The 23,957-nt window shown below is 38.5% G+C and overlaps 1 protein-coding gene across 1 annotated transcript in view; it reads right to left on the bottom strand.

Moving 5' to 3' along the window:
- Positions 1–21,786, bottom strand: part of LOC122801282 (extracellular calcium-sensing receptor-like) — a 150,073-nt gene extending 128,287 nt beyond the window's left edge. Inside the window, exons 1-2 of the mRNA XM_044070829.1 lie at positions 21,781–21,786; positions 16,971–17,807 (exon numbers count right to left, since the gene is read on the bottom strand). Of these exons, the coding sequence (XP_043926764.1) occupies positions 16,971–17,807; positions 21,781–21,786 (843 nt within the window). The remainder of the gene's footprint in view (positions 1–16,970; positions 17,808–21,780) is intronic.
- Positions 21,787–23,957: the final 2,171 nt, after the last annotated feature.

The following is a 23,957-nucleotide window of genomic DNA, read 5'->3' as shown; positions in this document are numbered from 1 at the left end:
GGAGCAACAAATGCTTTACAATAAGAGCCAAAACTCTTGCAGTATGAGGAATCCTTGGAAATAAGTTCCCAAACTATAAGAAATGATCACAAATAGAGAAACACCAGCAGAATAAAATACTTTTGCACAGTTAAGACTTCAGACCAATTGGAAAGCACACAATAAGCCTTCCACCAGCAATGCCCAATTCAGATGGGTTGAATCGACCCTCTGCTCCCACCAGAGTGCAGAAAAACTCTCTTAATGTAAAACTGCTTAAGGGCATCAAAAATACCTCACAACAAAAGGCAGAACTCCTGCAGTATCAGGAATCTGTGGAAATAAGTTCACAAACCCTGAGACATTTTCATAAATACTGAAAAAATGGACAGATGTGGGAAAACATCTACAAGCATGTAAAAACTTTGCAAAACATAGAAATATTTTACAAAACTCAGGAGAACATTAGCAAACTTAGAATAGCTTTTGCAATATCAGAAGAGGTTATGAAATGTGGCAATACTGTTATGAGTAAAATGACCTCAGAATGCAGTATAGTAACAAACAGATGATATTAGCTTAAGAAGTGCAGGCTGAAAAAGAGTAATAAATTCAACCAAATCAATAACTGCAGCACAAACATATTAAATAGAGATAGCTAGAGCAAATGCAAAAAGAAAATGTCCAAGCCAGGCAGAGGGAAGCTCTGAAGAAATAAGAAGTTATGTACCTACCATAACGTTCCATGTTAGCTGTCTTCATCTCACCTTCTTTCTTGTTGGATGAGTTCAGAGCTGATCCTCAGCTCTGACTCAGCCTTTTACTAAAGCTCGAGAGCTATTTACCAGCTCAAGGCCTCCCTTTATCCCACAATGCTAGGCGTCAGATATCCAGATCTCGTTTGGAAAAGTTAACACCATAGAAAAAACACACTAGTCCCACCAAAGGTTTGCCTACGGTGCTACAAACAGAGTAGGACAAAACCTAAAACAAGGTCAACCATAGGAAGAAGGCCTCAAAAGGGATTCTTCTCGGTCCTAACCAGGCTAGAGGGATGGAAGGTGGGACACAAGAAAGAAGGCGAGATGAAGACAACTAACATGGAACGTTATGGTAGGTACATAACTTCTTAATGTTAAGTTGTCTATCTCGCCTTCATTCTTGCTGGATGGGACAGCATCCCTAGCACTTTAGCCCTGGGTGGCTCATCGTAACAGACTCTTGAGCACAGTGGAACCAAAATCGGCTCGACTTCTGGAGGCCATATCCAACTTGTAATGCGAAATGAAGGTATGAGGAGTGGCCCATGTTGCTGCAGCACAAATAGATTCCATTGGAAGTCTAGCCTGAAAAGCTACCGATGTAGCCAATGCTCTGGTGGAATGAGCTTTTGGTTTTGACGGAAGTTCTTTATGTCTCAGTTGGTAGATCAAGGTAATAATAGAGGCCAGCCACCTGGACAAGGTTACCTTAGAAACTGGCAGGCCCTGCTTCCCCTCAGCATAGGACAGGAAGAGTTGATCTGATTTTCTTGACTGTTTGGTCCTATCCAAATAAAAATGTAACTGCCTGTGAACATCCAAATAGTGTAACTTTTGTTCAGCTCTGTTTGAATAATTAGGAAAAATAAAACAGTAAGATCAATAGCCTGATTGAGATTTGTCTCAGAGGGTATTTTGGGCAAAAAGGAAGGATTAGTCCTGAGTGAAACTCTATCTTTGTGAAAAATAAGATATGGAGGGTGAACACAAAGGGCTTGAAGTTCCGATACTCTTCTGGCCGAGGTGATGGCTACTAAGAAGAGAGTCTTCCAGGAGAGTAACTTTAAGGAACAAGAAGCTGCAGGTTCAAAAGGAGGGAGAATCAATGAAGTTAATATAAAGTTCAAATCCCACGGAGGGGGGGGATCTTTTACCGGGGGTCTAAGTAACATAGTCCCTTTAAGAAAAGCCTTACAAAGTTTGTGGGACATGATACTGGACTCTGATAGGCTAATGTGAAAATTTGTGATAGCAGCCAACTGGACCCTAATGGTGGCAGCTGAGGAGCCTGCTCGAAAAAGTTCCGCCAAAAAATCTAAAACATTATGCATAGGAGCTGTAAAGGGGTTTATCTTCCTAGCCTCTGCCCAGAAAGAAAAATGTTTCCACTTACTAGCATAAGTCTTTCTAGTAGAAGGTTTGTGCGAAGAAAGTATGATTTTGCGCACTGACTGAGAAACATGTGGAAGCCTGGCTAAGGTTGGAAGTGGAGCAACCAAGCTCTGAGGTTGAGAGAGTGAAGGGATTGGTGCAGCCCGCTCGACTGATGGATCAAGAGGTCTGGCACTGGGTCCAGATTCCAGGGCTGCTCCAGCAGGTGACGATGCAGTAATGGGAACCAAACTTGTTGAGGCCAGTAAGGAGCAATGAGGATCATCCTGGATCCCAAAGTGATCGCTTTCTGAATCAGTTTTGGAATTAAGGGAAAAGGAGGGCATGCATAGAGCAGACCCCAGGGCCAATTGTGAACTAGAGCATCTCTGGGGGGATGGCCTGGGAGAGGGAAGAGAGTGAAGAAGTCACTGCACTTGCTGTTGAGAGGGGTTGCAGAAAGGTCGCAGCAAGGTTGACCCCATCTGCAGAAAATTTTGTCTGCTACTAACTGATTGAGAGACCACTCGTGAGGCATAAGGATTGCTCTGCTTAGCCTGTCCGCTATGACGTTGGACTTCCCGGGGATGTGCATTGCTATCAGAAACCGTTGAGAGGAGATCGCCCACTGCTGGATTCTGAGTGCTTCTCGACATAAGGGATAGGACCTGGTTCCGCCCTGCTTGTTGATGTACCACACTACCGACATACTGTCCGTCTGAATTGCAATAGTCCCAGTAAGTAGAGAGTCCTGAAGAGCTTGCAACACTAAAAGTACCGCTCTCATCTCCAAGACGTTTATATGCAGATGGTACTCCAGGGGTTGCCAAGTGCCCTGGACAGTCCTGCCCTGAAAATGCCCCCCCCCCACCCAATCAGGGAGGCATCCGTTGTCACCATGGCAACCGGAGGAGAAAGTACAAACGGTCTGCCCTGAAAAACTTGAGGGGAGACCATCCATCAAGAAAGGTGATCTTTGCATGATTGTGTGATTATTATGTTGTGAGACATCAGAAGCTGTTGAAAAGACCATTGGGTAAAAAGCATCCACTGAAGAATCCGCATGTGAAAACAAGCCAGGGGAAGTAATGTGATTGTTGCTGCCATGAGACCCAAGGTTTTCAGTACAAATCTGTCCTGGATTCTCTTGCATTGTAGTAACGTTTGAACATGTCAGCGAATGACTAATACTCTTTCTAATGGAAGTTTTGCCAACAGTTCTGTTGTGTTTAATATGGCGTCTATAAAGGTTATAGATTGACAAGGCGACAATGCAGACTTTTCAAAGTTTATGGAGATACCTAGCTCTGAGCAAGTTTGGATGGTATAATCCCTGGCTTGGATTAGCTGATGCCTGGTGGAAGCAGTTAGGAGTCAGTCGTCTAGATATGGAAACACCTAAAATCCTCACCATCTCAGGTGAGCCGTAACCACTGCCATGCATTTGGTGAACACCCTGGGGGCTGTGGTGAGACCAAAGGGCAGGGCTCTGAATTGATAGTGACTGGCTCCCAGCCGGAAGTGGAGAAACCTCCTGGAGCATCTGTTCATTCTGATATGGTAGTACGCATCCTGAAGGTCTATGGAGCACATCCAAATGTCCGGACCCAAAAAGGGCAGAATGGACTGAAGCATGACCATCCGGAACTTCATTCTTTGAACAGATTTGTTTGACCTGCTGAGATCCAAAATGGGTCCCCAGTCCCCTGTTTTCTTTGGTACCAAAAAGAACTTGGGGTAAATCCCGGATCCTTGCTGGTCTGCTGGGACTGGCTGGATTGCTCTTTTTTCTAGCAGTTTTAAAATTTCTAGTACTGCTTGTTCCCTTAGACTGGGTGGAACATCTGGAAGGAACCTGTTTGTTTGCATAGGGGTCTGGACAAAAGGGATTTTGTAACCCTTGGATATGATAGACTGTACCCATTTGTCTTGTGTGGAGAGTCACCAGGCTTCTGTGTACAGTTACAATCTTCCCCCGACTGCCTCTGAGATTGGACAGTCAGGCAGCCCCTCAGGGGTGCTGAAAGGGTTTGTCAGAAAAAGATTCCCTGCTACCCTGATTTTGCGGACCACCTCTGCCCCTCGGGCGGTGTCTGTTGTTGTTCCCTCCTCTGCCCCTGGAGGAAAATTCACCATGTGTGTCAGGCACAACTCCTTGGGATTTGTGAAACCACATTTTCCCACTCTTCTGACCTTTAGGGTATGGTCTAGAAGGAATAGAAAAAAGGACTCCCACGGCAGAGAGAGTCTTGCCTTCCTGCTCACACCTGGTAAGGGTATCCTTCACCTGTGGTCCGAACAAAGCCAAACCATCGAAGGGGGTATTGGTGAAGGACGCCTTAAAGGGGTCAGCAAAGTTACATAACTGCATCCAGGCATGTCTTCTCAAAGCCACGCCTGTGCCTGCAGCTCTACTCACCCCATTGGCTGCATAAGAAATGAGCTGCATGGAGGAGTTGACTATAGAATTAAGGGTCGCCAGCTGGGAGTTAATCTTATCCTGAGACCCCGCAGCAGATGGATCCTGAAGGGTATCACCCAGTTCCTTGAGGAGATCTCTCTGAAGATGGGTGAAATGGCACAGATAGTTCAGCGACCACATGAAAAAGGTCGCTGAAGACAAAATCCGCTTCCTGTACCTGTCCATTGTCCTAGATTCTTTATTAGGTTGATGGACAGGCACTGAAGGGTCAGCTAACTCCTTCTTAGTGGCTGCTGCAACCACCATGGCATCAACAGGGACACCCTTTGTAAGAAACTGTTTGTCAGACGGGGCTGTAATGAATTTTGTGGGCCTGCAGGGAGTTGGTTCCACTATGTCCGGGGTCGTCCATGCCTTCTGAGCCACTACTTCCATGAGCGGGTCGAACAGCGGAGACACCCAGGAGGTGGAATGGCGAGAACCAAATGCATCCAGATACACCGACTTGTCCTTGGAAAGGTTGAGGGTGGTCCAGTTCCCCCTCTGCTTAAGGATCTCAAGGATGTCTGAAAAGGAGACATCCTCAGAGGGGAGCCTTGGGGACCCTTCCGAATTCTCCAAGTCGGTGTCAGAGGTGACTGACTAGGGGGAGTAAACATGCTTCCTCTTACATTTTTTCTTCCGAGAGGGTTCCTCTGAGAGATCAGGAGAGGCCTTGGAAGAGGAAGATACACCCAATAGGGCTACCTGGAGCGCTTGTTCTCCACGCTTGGGGTCCGGAGGGTGGACAGAAACTGACGCAGGCACCATGGGGGGAGGAGCCGAAGGGGTCGATCGCGGAGCCGACACCGGAGTCAGCACACTCCTCATGACCTCAAAGGCGCCCCTATCAGGCAGAGAAGAGGGTCTCCACTCCAAAGATATGTGAACCCCTCCCAGCACCGAGAGGGATGGCTCTGAGGCTGATGTCGGGGCCGAGCTCACCTGCGCCGAGGCCCCGAGAGGGAGAACGGGGTCAGACAAGGGTCCGATGCCACTTGTCCCTTCGGAGCCGATGAGGGAGTCTCGGTGCCCGCATCCCTCCAAGGCCGGAACCAATGAAGAGATCGGAGCCGATGAAGGAGCCAAAGGGTGGGGCATCAGCTCCGATGTTCTTATGATTCGAGCCCCAACAAGCTCCGGCTCCGAACACGGTAGTAGAGTCGAAGGAGGAAATGTTGAGGAAACAGGGATAGCCACAGTCTGTTGAGAAGGGCTAGTCAACATTTTGGCCAGTGCCTGCGACTTAAGGAGCCTACTGACCACCCTCTCTAAGTCATGGTCAGATAGCCTGGAGGACCGGGAGGAATGGGATCTATGGCTCCACTCCGATTGTAGTAATGGGGACCTGGCAGCTGAACGAACAGACTCTAAGGAGGAGGATCTCGAACACTTTTGGCTCAGAGAAGGCTCCGATAGCAAAGTCAGAGCTGACTGAGGTCTCGAAGTGTCGATTCCGGCCGGAACCGACAAGGAGGCAGAAGCTCCACTCGGCATCAGCTCCGAACAGGGAGCCGACAGTTTGGCGGGCTTTAAGGATTTCCCCAATGAAGGCTTAGCCAGGGATCCTTCAGGCTTTAACAAGCCTCTCAAAATGAGTTTATTTCTATGCTCCTGCAGGACTCTCGGACTGAAAGCATGACAGACCGAACAAGAGTCCTGCAGGTGTAGGGGGCCCAAACAATAAACACAAGAAGTGTGACCGTCTGTCAGAGACATCTTCTGACAGCACGAGTCACACTTATTGAAACCTGAAACCTTGGTATCTTTAGACATAATAGAAGAGATACCAAGGGAAGTTAAACTAGTGCTTAAAACACTAAACACAGACACACATGCACTAGAACTAACAATACTATACCTCTACAACTACAACAGTTATAAATAACAAAAACTTAACACAAAAATTATATATATATATATATATATATATATATATATATATGTATATATATATATATATATATATATATATATATATATATATATATATATATATATAAAACAATACTATAAAGAGATAGGCCTAACCACTACCCCAAGGGGGGGGGGGGACACTGTAACAACAGAAAAAAGGAGATCCTAAGTGGGTCTAAAGGAGAAACACGATCTAATAAACTAATATATAAGAAAATCTAAAAATAACAACAACTCTGACTGTAAAAATAGTAGTAAAAGAATTATACGACCTGGAGCTGGTAAAAAATGCAACCTCGTAGCTGAAGCGGCAAACGAGATCTGGGTATCTGGCGCCTAGCATTGTGGGATAAGGGGAGGCCTCAAGCCGGTAAATAGCTCTCGAGCTTTAGTAAAAGGCCGAGTCAGAGCCGAGGATCGGCTCCGAACCCATCCAGCAAGAATGAAGGCGAGACAGACAACTTAACATTGTGCATTCCTCACAGTGAAGACTGCTCTTACATGAAAAAGATTTTCCACAAATCATAAACATATGAAGAATAAAATCTGCAATATAGTTTTCATATGGAAGTCATATATTTACTTATTGAAAGTAACATAGAAAATGTATTGAAGCGAATCAAAACTGTAGAAGTAACTATCCAAATTAAAAAAATGGAATAAAATATATCAAAGCACCAGAAAATGATAGGACAATTTCAGAGATTTACAAATTACTATCACTAAATATTAATAACTTACTAAATGAAATAGTGAATAAAATACAGAATGAAATCTTATTCCGTCTTTATTAAAATAAATACAGGTTTCTAATATTTGCATATCATATAGACTAACATTTGTATTAAATACTGATTATAACATGACCACTCATTGAGTGTTAAATAATCTTACCATCATTAACTAATGAAGCTCAAACTGGATTTATTGCTAATAGGTAAACTCAAGATAATTTAACTTTAACAGATCATGTATTGTGATAAAATAAAGATTCTATTTATTTATTGCATTTGTTTACAAGGATGGTTAAACTGAGTAGACAAGCTGCCCCTTTTCATTGGAAGGCAAAGGCCTGGGGGAAAAAGCTCCACAATAAAAGGAGTAAACAGTAAGACAATATTTAACACATTTCAGACAATAAGACTAAACATAGTTTAGGTCAATATAAGTTAGATTTTTATACCAGATATTGAAATAGTACATGGCAGAAGAAAAATGTCATACATTGTGTGAAATCTGAGGACAACAAAATAAAAACTGATTATTTATGGTTCACATATAATACAATTTGTCGCTAAGCCTTATAGCAGATCATTTTTTTGTGAAATGTGAAGCTAACAATAAGCATAGGAGGTTCTTTGAAGTGCAAACAGCAGTAGACTAGATTGTAATTATATCAGGAGGAGTATGAAAGCTGTTTATTGAGTAGACAGGCTATAAACAGAGAGTTGAGATGTCCAAGTAATAGCATGAGTGCATTTTAAGTGATCTTTTAAGTGTTGTTTGAAAGACTTAGGCCCCACTTCCAAAGGACTTACTCTCACGGAGAGCAGGCTGAATACAAGTCTTTTGGAATCTGATGCCCAAGATAAGCCTGTATATAGATACTTCATACACCAAAGTAAGTCAGTTATACAGAGAGGAGGTGTTTTGGAATCAAGGGAGACTTACACTGACACCGACTCTTTTGGAATTTGGCCTGTATTGTTTTTAATATTGTATTTCATATGTTTTGATATTTTAAGAGCGACAGGTATGGAATTCCTGGTTTTAAAGAAAGAAGAGGAGTCTAGAGAGTCTCCAGCAGTAGTGGTTTATTTAGTTACAGTTAGCAACATTTTGTAAGTAGAGCATTGTCATCTTTCGGGATTGTAGAGTTGGAAAATATTGTTTATACTTGGGCATTTGTCTGTGGTCATATATGAACTTATGTGACATGACAATCTGAGAGCAGGTTATATGGTACCATAATTCCAGCCACTGAAGTAGCTTTAAAAATAGAATAAAACATATCAAAGCATCAGGACATAATAGGATAATTTCTGAGATGTATGGATGGTAGCAATAAGTCTAGGTATAAAACAAGCATTCAGTCTCATAAGTTTGAAATATATATATATTTTTTTCAATATTTTAGAGTTTCCCAAAAGAATTTGTGAGGCTGCTACAAAATTGTATTTTATTTACACAACTTAAATTAAGTAAGTGGTGACGTATATCACACAAAATACACATTAAATTGGATGAAACAAGGCTACCTATTGTCTTACTTTTTATATGCAATTGCAAAGGAAACCTTAGCTCATTACCTGCACCATAATAACAACATTAAATGATTTATTCCAGAAAACAATGCACAATACTAGCATCATCATATTATAATACATGTCTGTCCTATTTTGTTATCATTCTAAAAGAATTCAAAGAATTTTCAAAGAAACCATTGTATCACATGTCACATTGAAAAATGTCACTGAACATACAAACATATACTTAATTAGAGCTGCAAAGATGTAAATATTTGGAATACATTTTTGTGAATATGTATGTGTGTGTGTGTGTGTGTGTGTGTTTGTGAGTGTGTGTGTGTATATCTATATATGTATGTATATATATATATATATATATATATATATAATAAATATATGTATATATATATATATATATATATATATATATATATATATATATATATAGAGAGAGAGAGAGAGAGATGACCCATCAAAATAACACTTCAACAAAACCCAGTTTCACTACTCCAGTTTCACAAAAGTACATTTCTCTGGAAATGTACTTTCACGAAACTACAGATCGCCAAAGACTTAAAAAAAGTAAAAAAAACAAATACACTACACTAAAGCATGCAGGGGGGCAAGTCTTCCTGTACCCCCCACACCCCGCTACTAATATATACCAAGTTCAAGATCACACTACAGTGGGGAAAAGGGAAAATTCCCTTAGCCCCACTGTACCGCAGTCTCCAACAACAATCTCGGTAAATTGTAATTTTGCGAAAGTACATTTCTGGAGATGTGCACTTTCTTGAAACCAGACTAGCGAAACTGAGTTTCTCTGAAGTGTTATTTTGATAGTTCAAAGTAGACCCATATATCTATGTCTATCTATTTATCTATCTATCTACACACACACACACACACACACACACACACACACACACACACACACACACACACACACACACACGCATATATATATATATATATATATATATATATATATATATATATATATATATATATATTATATATAATATTTTAAAAATGATTATGATTACCACAGAAGCAATAGTTATAGTTACAAAAATTTGATGGATAGCTAAGAAAAATTGTTCTTCCTAATTGAGGGCAGGCTACATTAAAGTAAAATGATTTTATTATGCAAAATAGTGCATGCAATGCATAAGACATATTTGATATCAATTGAAACTCAAATAAAAAAATATATAAATTATTTATTCTTAAAATTTCTTTTGTTCCCAAATATCTGTAAAATCACATTAAAACAAGTAGAGGGGGAATATGATTTCATTAAATAACATCATAAAATTATTGGCTATTAATAGTGCAGTGGAGTGATAAGCATGTGCCATGGCTAAATGGAGCAAACTATGGACAGGTCTATGTTACTTCAAAACATTTAAGATTTAAAAAATTGAGAGATATTAATATTAAAATATTGCTAGCAATATCTAATTATTTTCAACATTATGTTTCATTCCCATTAAATTCAACTTCTATAAATTCCATAATAAAAGTGATTATAAGCCTAGTATATAAGCATCCACAACCAAAAATGGGAACTTTTCTATATTCACTTTTGTTGCATAGTAGGATGTATAGAGGATGATAACATAGTGAAAATGAAAGAAAGTTTTGCTGCTTGAATAAAGCAAATGCATTGTCAAAAGAGGAGATAAATATTACATTTTGCATTGATAAAGGGATTGGGTTAAATCTGAAAGTGTAAGATTGAAGGGACTAGGTTACATCTGGAAGTGTAACACAATTCATTGTATAGAGCATTATGATTGCGTCTCCTGTGATAAAGAACTTATATATGTTCAGGATATATAAGCTCAAGAGGCAAATTTTGGTATCTATTTCAGTAACCAATAATAAAGGATCATGGTCAATGCGACTTAGTTATAATTCTCTGTGGTGCATGGAGCTTTATCTGCTCCATGCACTTCCAGTTATCAGAAAAACAGTATAAAAGTGTGTAGTGTTTTGTATTTTTTGTTTGAAAAACCTGCAAAACCCTTTAGCACTGTTAAGCCTATCACAGGCTGAAGTAAAGTTTCTCCGTGAAGTACAAAGAGCTTTAAAAAGCTATTAAACACTTCATTCTACCAATTTTTTGTTTGTTTGCCTATAAGTGTGTCAGAGTGACATTCTAGCAACTTTTAAAAGCTATTTTAACTTATGTTGCTGTTCCTTACCAGCAGACACTGTCAGGTTTATCCCTAGCACCAGACCTGATCTTAATACTTAAGTGTGCTTAACAAAAGCTTGAAAAGTGCTTTTTAATAATGTCAGAAAGATGTTTAATAAACTTGTCCATTTTCCAATATTGATGCATAATTGTGGTACTCCATGCACAACAAATACATTAAAAAAATCAAGGAATGATAGTAAAGCCAATATCTATCTTAAATGAATAAAGCAACTTTCAGAAGTATTATTTAATAAAACTTCTTACAGATCAATTTTATATATAATAGTAATAGTTAACTATCACAAAGACTTTTATACCATATACCTACTGGCATTACTCAAGACAAAATGTATCACTAAATATTATTGAAAGAGATATAATTCAACTCTTAAAAAAAATCTGTTAAAAGCTATCTCCTCCATATTCTGGTAAATATTTAAATAAAATTCTTACACAGAGCTTTGTAGACACCCAACAGAATAAGCAAAGTAGAACATCATTTATGCTCAAGATGAAAAGAAGTAGTTAGGACAGAGTGGAAATATATATATTCTACGAATGTATTAAATTACTAGATTTCTGATAAAGTTTGCATATACTTGCAAATTCATAATAGACAGAAAGTCCTTTCACATAGATAGTTAAATCCCCCAATGCATCCCAGATGATCCATGTTTGACTAGCGGCTATGCAACTGGAGGGAATGGAAGGGCAAGGATGAGAGTGAGAGGCTAAAGTTGGACTGTCCATCCTAGAAGTAAGGGGCTACCTAGGATAAGTGAAATAGCAATATAGCATGCATGTTAAACTCCACTCTGCAACCATTTTACAACTTGTTCAGGAAATTGTTAGTTATATTAGACTCAAACTTGAGTACGATAACAATATGGAAACCTAATAAGAAATCAAGCATGACTTAACTGAAACAAGTACAGCAGATATATACCAAGGACATCCATGGATGTGAACATTTAAGTTATTATGAAAGTTCATAAAGTATCTGAACTTGTACAGTGTTTCATACAAATATTTAAGAGGAGAGCTTATTCAGGTATATAGAGTACTTAGAGACGACTACTTCTGGGAATGTTTGGGATTATCAAAAAGTATGAGAGAACCATCAGATGACTTATAAAGAAGGTTCTATAGGAATGAGAAGTGTACTAATTGGTTCTCTGAGAGTACTTGATACGTGGAACAGACTACCAAATTACATTAACGCAAATCCTAGTTTAGATATTTTTTAAGAATAGACTGGACAATTATTATGGGAATAACTGTTTAGATGTATTGGCAGGATAGAAGGGCATTATTGCCCATGCTTAAAATATTTGTATGTATGCATGCCTGTATGTATGTATGTATTGCTCATGCACTTCTTCAAGGCAGCCATTGTCAAGTTCACAAAGCTGTGTGTCTGGTGGGTGCCATGGAACTTTCCACAACAGCTGCAGCAGTATTATGTTGTATAAGCATCCCCTATCTCCACACTAGCCCCAGCTTTAGGTCAGGTTGGGCTTGTGGAGGTTAAGATCAATCTGGTAGATCTGGTGAATGAGGATAGGAGCTGCTGGCAGCTGATGATCAGGTGTGGGGAGGTAGATAGGGAAAAATTATTAAGAGCAGACACATTTAAAATAAATAAATAATCCATATCTACAATTGCTCAAGTCCCAAGAGCTCAAAACAAAATGTTTCAAAGCTCAGGCATGCTATTTTTGATGCTCAAACTCAACTAAAATATAAGTTCAGGCAAGCAGTTGCCACAGCTTACACATTAACATTATTTGAATCTGAGTAAGGTAAGTGTAGTAGGCATAGGGAGAGTACAGGAGGTATGGAAAAGGGCACTAGTGGGGAAAGGAGTTTTAAGATTAGGGAGTGGGAGGGGTATTTTAGGTTTAGGGAGCATGGAGGTCAGTGCAAATGGGAAAAAAAATCAGTTTTACTAAAGTTTCAACAGTTTAAGTATGGAGAGGGGTGGCACTGCTACCTACTTGATTTCATAGAAGTCCATGGCATCTGTGAAGAACAATATATTCTATCTCAGTTCAAACACCATTGTGCACAATTTGCTTTACTGGAAAAGAAATTTGAACTGTTTGTTATGCAGTAAAATGTTCTACACAACAAACAACCTACCCTCAGTTTTTAGCATTCATTAAAGTCTTTTTTGTCAAATATATTTTATTGAATATGTGAAAGGAACATATGAACAAGAAAAAAATAGCCTTAGTATCAAATTTCCAACAAAAGTTTAAAACAGAGTATAGCCACTAAATATATGAATAATAAAGTTTATAAAAAGAACTGAGCAACCAGTACATATTAATTTCAGTATTCTAATATACATATATACATTATAGTAAACAGTGTGAGTATCCTGATACATTTTGCAAGAGTTGTCTCTGATGAATTGCCTTTACTTAAAAAAATAAAATGCTATCACATCGGGGGGGGGGGGTGACTATACCACAAAGATGTCCACTTATGGCAATGCAAGCAGCAAAATGCATCCGTGCCTTACAAGTATACAGCTGTATATGTTTCACCACTGAACAATACTGAATTTCTGCATATGTATGGAATAGCAAATGTACACATACTTACACAGCAGCATAAGGAATGTCCACATTATTTTTCCAATTTAGCTAGCAATCCCTAGTGTCATTAAGTGCAAAATGTTTAATTAGTACCCAGTGTGCCACAGAGTTCAGGAGTTATCCCCAAAAGATGCTTATTAGTACTGCCAATGTGCCACAGAGTTTAGGAATGATCCCAAGAAGATGCTTATTCAATTTTCAAATAATATGTTGCAAGCTGATGATGTCTGCATTCACATATCAGAAATTAATGACATGCAAATTGGCACGAGGCATGTCAATATAGAATGAGCATGTATGTGATTGACTGATTATGTTTGAATTACATATTGTAGGACTGAATAGTAGAAAAAATCCTACATGTATGTCCTTGGTTTATCAATTTACTACCTTCTTACTTGCATAGGATGGATAATTTAATCAATAACAGATACTATAAGACATATTTCCAAGAACACTGACAACTAGATACTAAGCATGCAGACATTGATGTTTACAAAAATTATACATGTATTTTTTTCTAGCCAAAATCTGTTGTCATATTTCAAAAAGACAAATTATTGTTAGAGACAGGTCAACACTTGTACATATAGTCGTTCTTTTAATAAAACAGGTTAACGGCAGTGACCATTTTTTGTAAACAATGTGAATCACTAAGGGATTACTCTCTCCCTTTATAGATAGAGAGATAGAGACAGAGAGAGAGAGATATGTATATATCCCTTGGAAATGTCTAAACTGGCAACATTTCAGCTAATGAATAGTTTATGATATGCGATCTCCGGATCCGTACTTTGAGTGCAAATTCAGATTAAACTTGGTATTTAGCTATGGCTAAGTTTTTAACTGCTGCCTACAGCCCTTAATAGGAAAAGATTGCTATCACAGAGTGATTGAATTATGAATGTCTATCCTGTAGAATTAAAGTGCCAGATTTGTTGGAAACAAGTTTGCACTATCAGCTGCTGAAATCTATTTTCCAAGACTTTTGTTTTTCTTACAACTGACAGTACCATATCAAACAGTACCCATATACAGTCATGTAGGCCCTATGTCTTTTCATCTACATATGTCAGTGTGTGACTTCACTGAGGTACCAGAAAGGATTATAGTTGTTTCTTCATCTCACAGCTGTGCAAGCAGAAAAACATGCTCAGTCAATAAATGCTGGTCCTGCCCACCAGGATGCAGTGTGTACAGTACAAACAGCAGGATCCAGCTATAGACCATAAACCAGACATTTTGCAAACAACATGGCATTTCCATGACATTTTGTGTTTTGTCCACTGAGACTGGATTTAAATTTTGCCCTAAGTCTTTTGTGTTTTCAGTTTTTGAAACTTTCAGGGTTATATTCTTAGGTGCGACAGTTTTTTATGTTTCATTCTTCTGACTGAGGTAAAAATATCTATCTTTCATCCATCCAACTAATTTTACAGTGCAGAAATGCATCTTATAGTGGAAGGCTTCAACTACTTGGATGACATTCATTCCAGTATAGGCATAAGAGATGACTTAATTTGGTTGCACACATATATTTAAAATTATTGTATGTGTACTACAACAGACATCAATTTGTCCTGCTATAACCTATGCACAAAACAACAGTTTGCTCATGGTAGTAGGGAAATATAATGGTATGAAGAAAAGAAATGTGTTCATAATAAGAGTTGTTAGGTTACAGAATATATCAAAATACGTACAAGTTTCTCTGAGTTTAAAAGATACACTGATGCCTTTTTTGTGATAAAGCAATCATGATTAGGTATGATGGAGCCAGGCTCAGAATAACTCCTTCTGAGGTCTCGACCCTAATAATAACATTGTATGTGGTTGTTTGTGAATGTGTTTGTGGATCTTGCTCGCTCTGTCTCCAGATCTATGTGTGTGTGTGTCTTTCTATGACAGCTGGTCATATTTGACAAGTTAAGCTTTGTGATCAGCACCCAATCAAAAAAAAGAAAATAGCAAATCTTGTTTTTTGCTAGAGGGCATGCCATCCTGCACCCCAAATGTGAAAGGCCGTATCTCCACACCCTCTGCTAATTGTATATACAAAATCAGAGATCACCCTATAGTGGGGAAAGGGCAAATTATCCACCCTGAACTCCACCACCATCTTGCACAAAACAACTGCCAGCATGAACGTTCAGCTGATTTTCGGTCAGCTGTGCCGGTAGTTTCCATGTTCGGTGTATATCTTTACAATTTGAAAGAGTGAACACTCATATAAGTCAATGCTTTTTACAGCTGTAAACAAATGTGAATGTCTATATGAGTGAATATTTTTTCAAATGGAGTTTTTACTGGCAGCCTTTTGTATGAGATCATGTTTCTGCAGCGTAAGATAATTTGCCCTTATCCTGCTGTTGTGCGATCTCAGAGTTAGTGTATATATAATTGGCATGGAGGCAAGAAAGGTGTAGGGGGAAGCCCTTTGCAAATAAAAAAAATTTAATTTTTCATATATTTGATCATTTTAGATTTTCTCTAAAGTGATTGCTCTTTGTACGTTTGCTCTAATGAACTTCCAGTGTTTCATGAGATACTGAGACACTTGCATATATGTATACTTACACATTACATGTATACATTTCAGACATACATGGAGCACTTACTGGCATTGTGAGCATTCCATGGTTATAAAAAATATCTCTGTCAAAGTGTTTACATTCAAGCCATCAACAATCTCTTTTTTTATGTCTCATCATTTATCGAAAATTAAATGTCAAAAATTGTGAGCAAAACATCCCCTAAAAATACACAACAAATCTTTTATTACAGGTTGGCAAGACACCCTCACCCCTGAAATGGAATATACCAGTCCCACAGTCACACCACAGTGTAGAAAATGAAACAAGAAAAAAAATGAAATGCTCACTGACTGTTTGCACAATACAATACATTGTGGCAAAACTCACTCTAACATTATATTTTCACACTTGCTGCTTAATCACCAGTTCAGAGAATACCTGCAGGTAAGCCTGACAAATGTCTTTGACTTTAGGGCAAGCCCTGTGCACCCAATATTCTGATGGTTGTGTACTCATAACCCCCCCCCCCAGTTCACAGTGATGAATTACTTGAAGTTCATGCAAAAGTTTCTGTTTTTTTTTTTGGAAATGTAAGTATTCACCATTCCCTTTCTTCCGCAGCTGAGGAATGGTAAAGCAACATTTCCTAAACATTGACTTATTGACTTGAGTACTTACATTCTTTCAAAAGAAAGATATAGCTCTCTTTTCAACTCTCTAAAGGATATATGTTGCTTGTACTCTGCCATGACATTATAGCTATAGGTAAACATTTCTTTACGCAGCAGAGTGCAGACAACATCATAAAACTGCAACAGTTGCTAAAACTTGCACTGCACACACTAATGAGAAGAGAAGTTGCAAAGTATTTTATAAGTTGCAGATGTACCTGCCATGGTTCAAAGCTAAGGATGTCTACACATGATCCATTAAGAAAAGGCCCCCTTTGATTCTGGCATGTTAGCATGTCATGTAGTGCATGTGCCACCGAATACAATGCATTATAGGCACGACTTGCTAGCACAGATGTATAAATATTGAATAATGATACATCCAGGTCCTGTACTTTTTCTTCACCTGTGCAGAAACTTGTCCTTCCATTTGCTATTAATGTGCTGTTTTTCATACTACTGTTTGCCCAGGTACAGCTAAATGCTTTTTCCCAGAATGGTTTAATAAAAATATCATCTTGCTGGGTTAAAGGATGGATCCTGTAAACAGAGTCTTGGAAACCTACCATTTCCATTGTATGATGTGCCAGACCAATTGTACCATTTATTGTTTCTAGCATCTTTTTATTAAAGGCCTCCTGAGATACTGTGCATGTGTCACTTATTATCCAGACTCTGTCCATAATATCATGTGCTGATATTTCTTCCATAATTGGAACTATGTTCTTTTTGCTAACATAAACAACAATTACTTTTGCAGTTGATCTTTTAATGGTTTCTATTATTTGCATTAGTTTAGTTCTGGCATTAGTCCGTGGCACTGTTTCCTGGAAATCAAGACAACCTCCAGCAGTAATTAGGCTGTTTCTTAGACTCCTGCTTCCCAATTGGCCATAGTCATCATCAGAACTGATGATCCCTAGCCATGTCCAGCCAAAGTACATTGCTAACCTTGTTAATCCAAGGGCATGGGAGTTGAAGTTTGAGACAGTTCGAGAGAAAGATGGGAACTCAGACTTATCACTGAGAGATGCTACAGCTGCTCCGTGACTGATCTGTACAAAAAGAAATAATAAATATACTGATATTAAAACTGCATTAACAAATTATCACACTGGAGTACAATCTGTGATTATATTTATTTTAATTATCTCATACAGGACTTACATTAATATTTTAAAATATGAGAAAATAATAATAACTATAAGGAGAAACTAAACATCATGGCTCAAATAAAATGCTGTATAATTCAGCAGCAACAGCTTTTCAGCAAATTAAAGGCCGTCCGAAGGGCAAAGGAAAAGTAACTAATAAAAACATTATACATTTAATATCTTGTTCATTACCAAGTGATCTCTTTCTTTTTTCCGAGTTGTCTTTCTTCTCCGGCAGTATTGGGTAATGAACATATTCCAGCAGAGTGTGCATTAATTATTGAAGTATAAATATTACTGCATATCAAATAACTGCTATATAAATTCCTGCAATAAAAAGGTATACTAAGGGGCATTTTACCCACAGTGCCAATATCCTACCAAAAGTGAGAAAGCTGTTATAACAAACCTTCTGCTTTCATTTATAGTTGATTTCCTACCTGCTTTGTCACTCATATAGTACAGTTTAGACATCAGGCATTTTCTGTATGCTCCAGTAGATGTTACTACTGTGATACACGACGCTATGACAGAAAACCATTATCTTAATTGAAAAAATACATGTTAAAGTGAAAAGATAAGTCAAACTATTGCTCTTATACCTCTGTATCAGCTTCCTTTTGTGCAGTTTGACCTTGGCAGTTCATTTATGGTTTCAAAACCTATAAGCCCAAAAGATTAAATTCTGTTCTAATGATGTATTTCTGATGTTTTCATGACAAACATACTTCATGTGCTGAATGTTCTCCATTTTCAAAGACAAACCATATCTTATAAAATCCACCACAGACTAATTCGTCAAAGCCTGTTTAACAAAGTCTGTTGGACATAAGAGACAAACCCGTGATTATTGTGGTACTTGCCAGGTTTTAATAAAGCTCAGAAGTATGTGGTTTCTATTCCCCTCACCATATACTTTGATAGGTATTTTGATTATGACACAGCAATGCAACATGGGAATATGTGTTGCATTCCAGAGTTGTCTTATTTTAGGTGTTTGCTTAAACCTAAGAGTCTACTCACTTATCCCCTGGTAGTTTAAATGGAGGTTACAATCACAATACCACAATACTTGTAAAGGAGGAACACTGATATTTTACTAAATGTATAGAAGAAAATACAAAGAAAATGTATATTGTGCTATTATATACTATAATCTATAGGAAAAAAGTGTTTCTACATAACCCCCCTTGCAAACATTCCATTTTTCTGTGCCATCATTGGTACACTGGGAAATTAACCCTCATCTCTCAAAGTATATGGCCTTCACTTGCCCTTTATTGGAGCTTAACATTCTTTAACAAAATTACCAAATCCCTCAGCTGTATCATTAATATTATAATCTAGGAAAAAGCTTAACTTATCAAGGAAGGTTTCTGCATCTCACTAAGCCTTCCAGTTCTTATATCACTTTATTACTAACAATTTCTTGTTGTGGGGGACTTAAAGCGGTCAACAGTGTTGTGGTCAAAGCCATATGCTACTGTAGCATTTTGGGGGTATAGCTAATGCTAATTAGCCATGTGCTCTCCCCTGGAAACGTTTGTGAGTCCTGAATTACCTAGATGAGTGATTCAGAGAATCACTCATCTGAATAAAATGTTACAGAAGGGAAAAAAAATGAATGTCTTCAAGAGATGATGGCCACCCCCTTCACTTCCAAGGGAGTATTCCTGGTACAGGTAAATCTAACAAAGTTGTGGGGATAGGGTGTGTCACAGTATGTATGCACGCAAATGTATGTCTTTATGTCTGTGAGGATATGAATGAGCCTGAATAAGTGTGTGTGTGTGTGTGTGTGTGTGTGTGTGTGTGTGTGTGTGTGTGTGTGTGTGTGTGTGTATGAGAGTTTGCGAGAGAGAGAGAGAGACAGAGAGTGTGTGTGTGTGTGTGTGTGTGTGTGTGTGTGTGTGTGTGTGTGTGTGTGTGTCTGCCTGCCTGTGCACATGCTCACATTTGTACGGTTTACAGTCAAAAGGTCGACGTTGACATGTCCGACAGCCACCTTTTCGACTATGGTAGGTGTGACAGTCAGAATGTCGATGTTCATGTGTATGTCCGTTCAGAAGGACGTACACAGGGTAGGGATTCACAGCATTGCTGTGAATGGGGGATTTCGAATGTATGGTCGACAGAATTTGTCGCTTTTGTTATGTCGACCATACAACCTCCTTAATATGTATGATTCGATGCAACTTGTCATGGAAATTACTGTTCGCGTAAGTGATTTTTGTGCTTTTGATAGTAAACCCATTTGTACATATAAGGGGTGCCTTTATAATGAGATGAATGGGCTGCTAGGAAAACAAAAACACAGTTAGGTCTGACGACACAGTTTTTCATTTAGAGACTTAGTAATAAGCAATTTATGAGGCAGTTCCCATTGTACCTTTACCTTGTCTCTAAATCAGAATTTATTCCCATCATGCAAGTTGACCAACATACACTATGAATTAGAGTGGAAAGAAATCTTTTGAATCCCAGAGTATTTTGCTGTAGTTCCATCCAAAATGTATACATTTTCCATTTACTATTCTACTGGACACATCCCAAAAATTATAATTCATAACACACCTTCCTAATCCTTTTTTTTCCTCGTACATCCATGGATGGCCAAAACCTTTCTTGTGCAATTTTACATTCAAAAACTAAGCAGCATGTTGTCTCTAACACTACTATACTGCATATCAACTTTAACATTTTCCAGTATACTTAACTATATTTACTGTCCTCGATGTCATATTTCAGTCAAAGCTAATTACACCATCACCTTTTCTAGCTGAATAACATTCACAATTTATGATGAATCAATAAGGCAAATGTCATTGTGCTCTTTAATCATTTTACCATTACTTTCTCAAAGATTACTGTACTTTCTATTATTTTTATTTTTTAAAACACTATCTCATCGATCCTATAAGGTCTGTGTTTCAAAATGACATGTGGAAAACACATCTGGAAAACTGAGTTTTTGATTATTTTCTTCATGATGTGCAATGCAAAAACAAAAATATCATGAAGTAAGACAGCAGTGTGATGCAATGGTTAGCACTACTGTCCTGCAGCACCAGTTCCTCTGATTCTTTTCTTACTATGTTGCCTTCTCTGCAGAGTTTGCATGTTTTCCTTGTAAACATGTGAGTTTTGTATCATACATACCTACTTCAAGGTCAGACAGCTATGGAGATGAGGGAAAACTGCACTGTCATTAAAAGTCATTACAGCAATATTCCTTTAATCTATCATCAAAGAAATCTATCAACCAGTCAAAACTGGTTTTCCATGTATATTACTAAGCATTGTTTTGACCAGTCTGTCTGCAGATTTATATATATATATATATATATATATATATATATATATATATATATATATATACACACACACACACACACACACACACACACACACACACACACACACACACACACATGGTATCTGCCACAAGTAGCTGAGTAACATTTTTGAAGTAACAAAATTAAATCATACCTTAAAAGTGTATCAGATGTGTGGGCATAAGGAATCTTGGGATGGAGAAGTTCTTTTTCATCTAGTATTCTGGGACTTAACTTACATTCATTGTTAGATGCCACGGTGGTACGGTGGTAGCATTGTTACCTCACAGCAAGAGGTTTTCCCGTTCAATTCTCGGCTGGGCTTGGGAGTGCCTTCTGTGTGGAGTCTGCATGTCCTCCCCACAGTTGGGTAGCGTTTGAAAGACATGCATGCGTAAATGGGCGTGCCTTCGTTGAAGGTTGCGCATTGAGCTGTCACCTCAGCATTTCGTAAAAATCTACTGCCAATCATTAGTGGACTGGAGTTCCGCTGTGGCGACCCCTTACTGGGAAACGCCGAAAGACAAACAACAACTTACGTTCATTGTTACCAAAAAAAGAATGCATAGTGAAGCCAGAGTTTCAAGTGCTTCTAGAAATCATTGTGGCTGATTTCACCCCCTTAACACAGTAATCTTACTCTGTATTTTGCAATTCCATAGGATCCTAAAAATATTTTTTGTTGACTGTCAGGAAAAAGTAGCACCTGTATTTGTTTATCAGAATGAATGAACCTGACCCATTATCCATTAGCCTCACTACAAGTGATCTGTTAAAAATTCACATAGGGAAATGATTTGAGCATGTCATGTCATCAAATACAATTTGAATGAACACAAAAGGAGTGAATGCTATTCACCTAAATTACTTTCATCTACAGTCCAGTTTGCTTATTTTCTATACTGTTGTGCAACCTCAGATTTGTTGTATGTAAGTCTGGTGGTGTAGGAGGTGCCTTGCCCCTTGAAAAATATCATTGATTTGTTCATCAAAGATGGTTTCAGAAAATGATTTTCATTTTTTTTTACCTTTGATGACTCAACATGAATCCAGAAATGGTAAACAGAGCAGCTGTAGTAATAGAAATAGCCAAAACCAAGAATGGTGCTTGTTTCCTGAGGAAGTTTAGCATCAACAGTCAGTAAAAAAGGAACACAACTGTCACTTTTTCCTACAGAAAACACTGTAAAGAAACACTTTAAACACTTGCCCCAGTCCCTCAAAGTATAATAAGCACAATATCTCCACAGGAAAAAAGTAGCTTTCAGTAACTTTTAAAAGTAACATGACAGCCAATTAAGTGGGAAAGTTAACTGATGAAACCTATCACCTTTTATATTAAATTTGAGGGCTGATATTACAAATAGGTCAGTTAAGATAGAAATCCACTCCTAAAATGAATGAGCAGATGAACATTAAGCATTTATGACAAGATAGATTTATGATGATTGTTGTGTGATGGAGGTTCTTTTGTTAGAAATGTATTATCTTTCCCTTCAGTTGCAAACCCTCAACTAATGTCAGTTGTTTCCACCCTATGCTACTGATGAGCATCCAATTTGAAGGTTTAGCTGTCTATGCCAACAGGAAGTTAGAATTGGGGGGTCCACCTCTACAAAGAGGCCAGTCACAAGTGGAGTCCCTCAGGGATCAGTCCTTGGACTGCTCCTTTTTGGCATTTACTTCTCAGAAGTCAAAGCCAATGTCAGTGTTCTCTGGCTGACTAAATTTGCAGATGGTTGCAAATTAGGAGCTGTCATTGAATCTCACACTGACACAAATGTTTTCCAAGAAGGGCTCACACAGACAAACAACTGGTGTCAGAGTCATGGACTAAAACCAAATGCCAAGAAATGCATAACAGTATTGTTTGGGAAGTCATCCATGCCTGGTAACTATCATATTGACAAAACACCCCTTAGAGTTGACCCAGTAGTCAGTGACTTAGGGACACACATAGATAGTAATCTAGCCTTTTATCATCACATGTCTACAGTGGTGAGGAAATCATTTTATATTGCATAACTTATAAACAAAGGTATGGCATCTAAGTCCAAGGAAGTAATTGTTCCACTGTATTTGACATTCATCAGACCTATCATTGAGTAAAATGCCCCCTTTGGTATGTACCTAGCCAGGCATATCCAACAGCTGGAATGTCCACAGAGGTTCCTCACTAAAAGAATACAGGGCATAAATAATCTGCCTTATACAGACTGCCTCAGGGCCCTATCCCTGTATTCTGTCTCCTACAGGCTTTTGAGGGGAGCTCTATGCCTGGCATACAGGGCATTGTCAGACCCTACTCTGATGTACCTGCATATCCACAAAACAAACAGCACCATAATTACCTGTTCTAAAGACATAAACCTTGCCTGTGATATAAATAGGACCTGCTGGAGAGATAAGTATGTATCACAGAGACTACCTTGTCTGTGGAACAGGCTCCCTATCTATGTGAAGCGGAGTTCCCCCTAATCCAATTCAAGTGCAACTTGGATAATTGGATAGAAAACTGTAAATTCATTCCTAGTTTGGCACCTATGTCTCTAATAGACAGAGGTAACCTGTAAATGGTTCATCTCCCAGGCCCATGCTTACACTTATCAAGGGTATCAGAACTCCTCAGAGATTTGGGATGCATAGCTAGTCTTAAAAAGGCCCTTGTGGTCATTAGCCTAGTAAACACCTATGGACCTATGAACCTATGAAGGTC

Source organism: Protopterus annectens, chromosome 4.part1, assembly GCF_019279795.1.
Source record: "Protopterus annectens isolate FY-2018-M chromosome 4.part1, PAN1.0, whole genome shotgun sequence".
In the NCBI taxonomy this organism is placed as follows: Eukaryota; Metazoa; Chordata; order Ceratodontiformes; family Protopteridae; genus Protopterus; species Protopterus annectens.
This window is presented reverse-complemented; position numbering and strand designations above follow the sequence as displayed.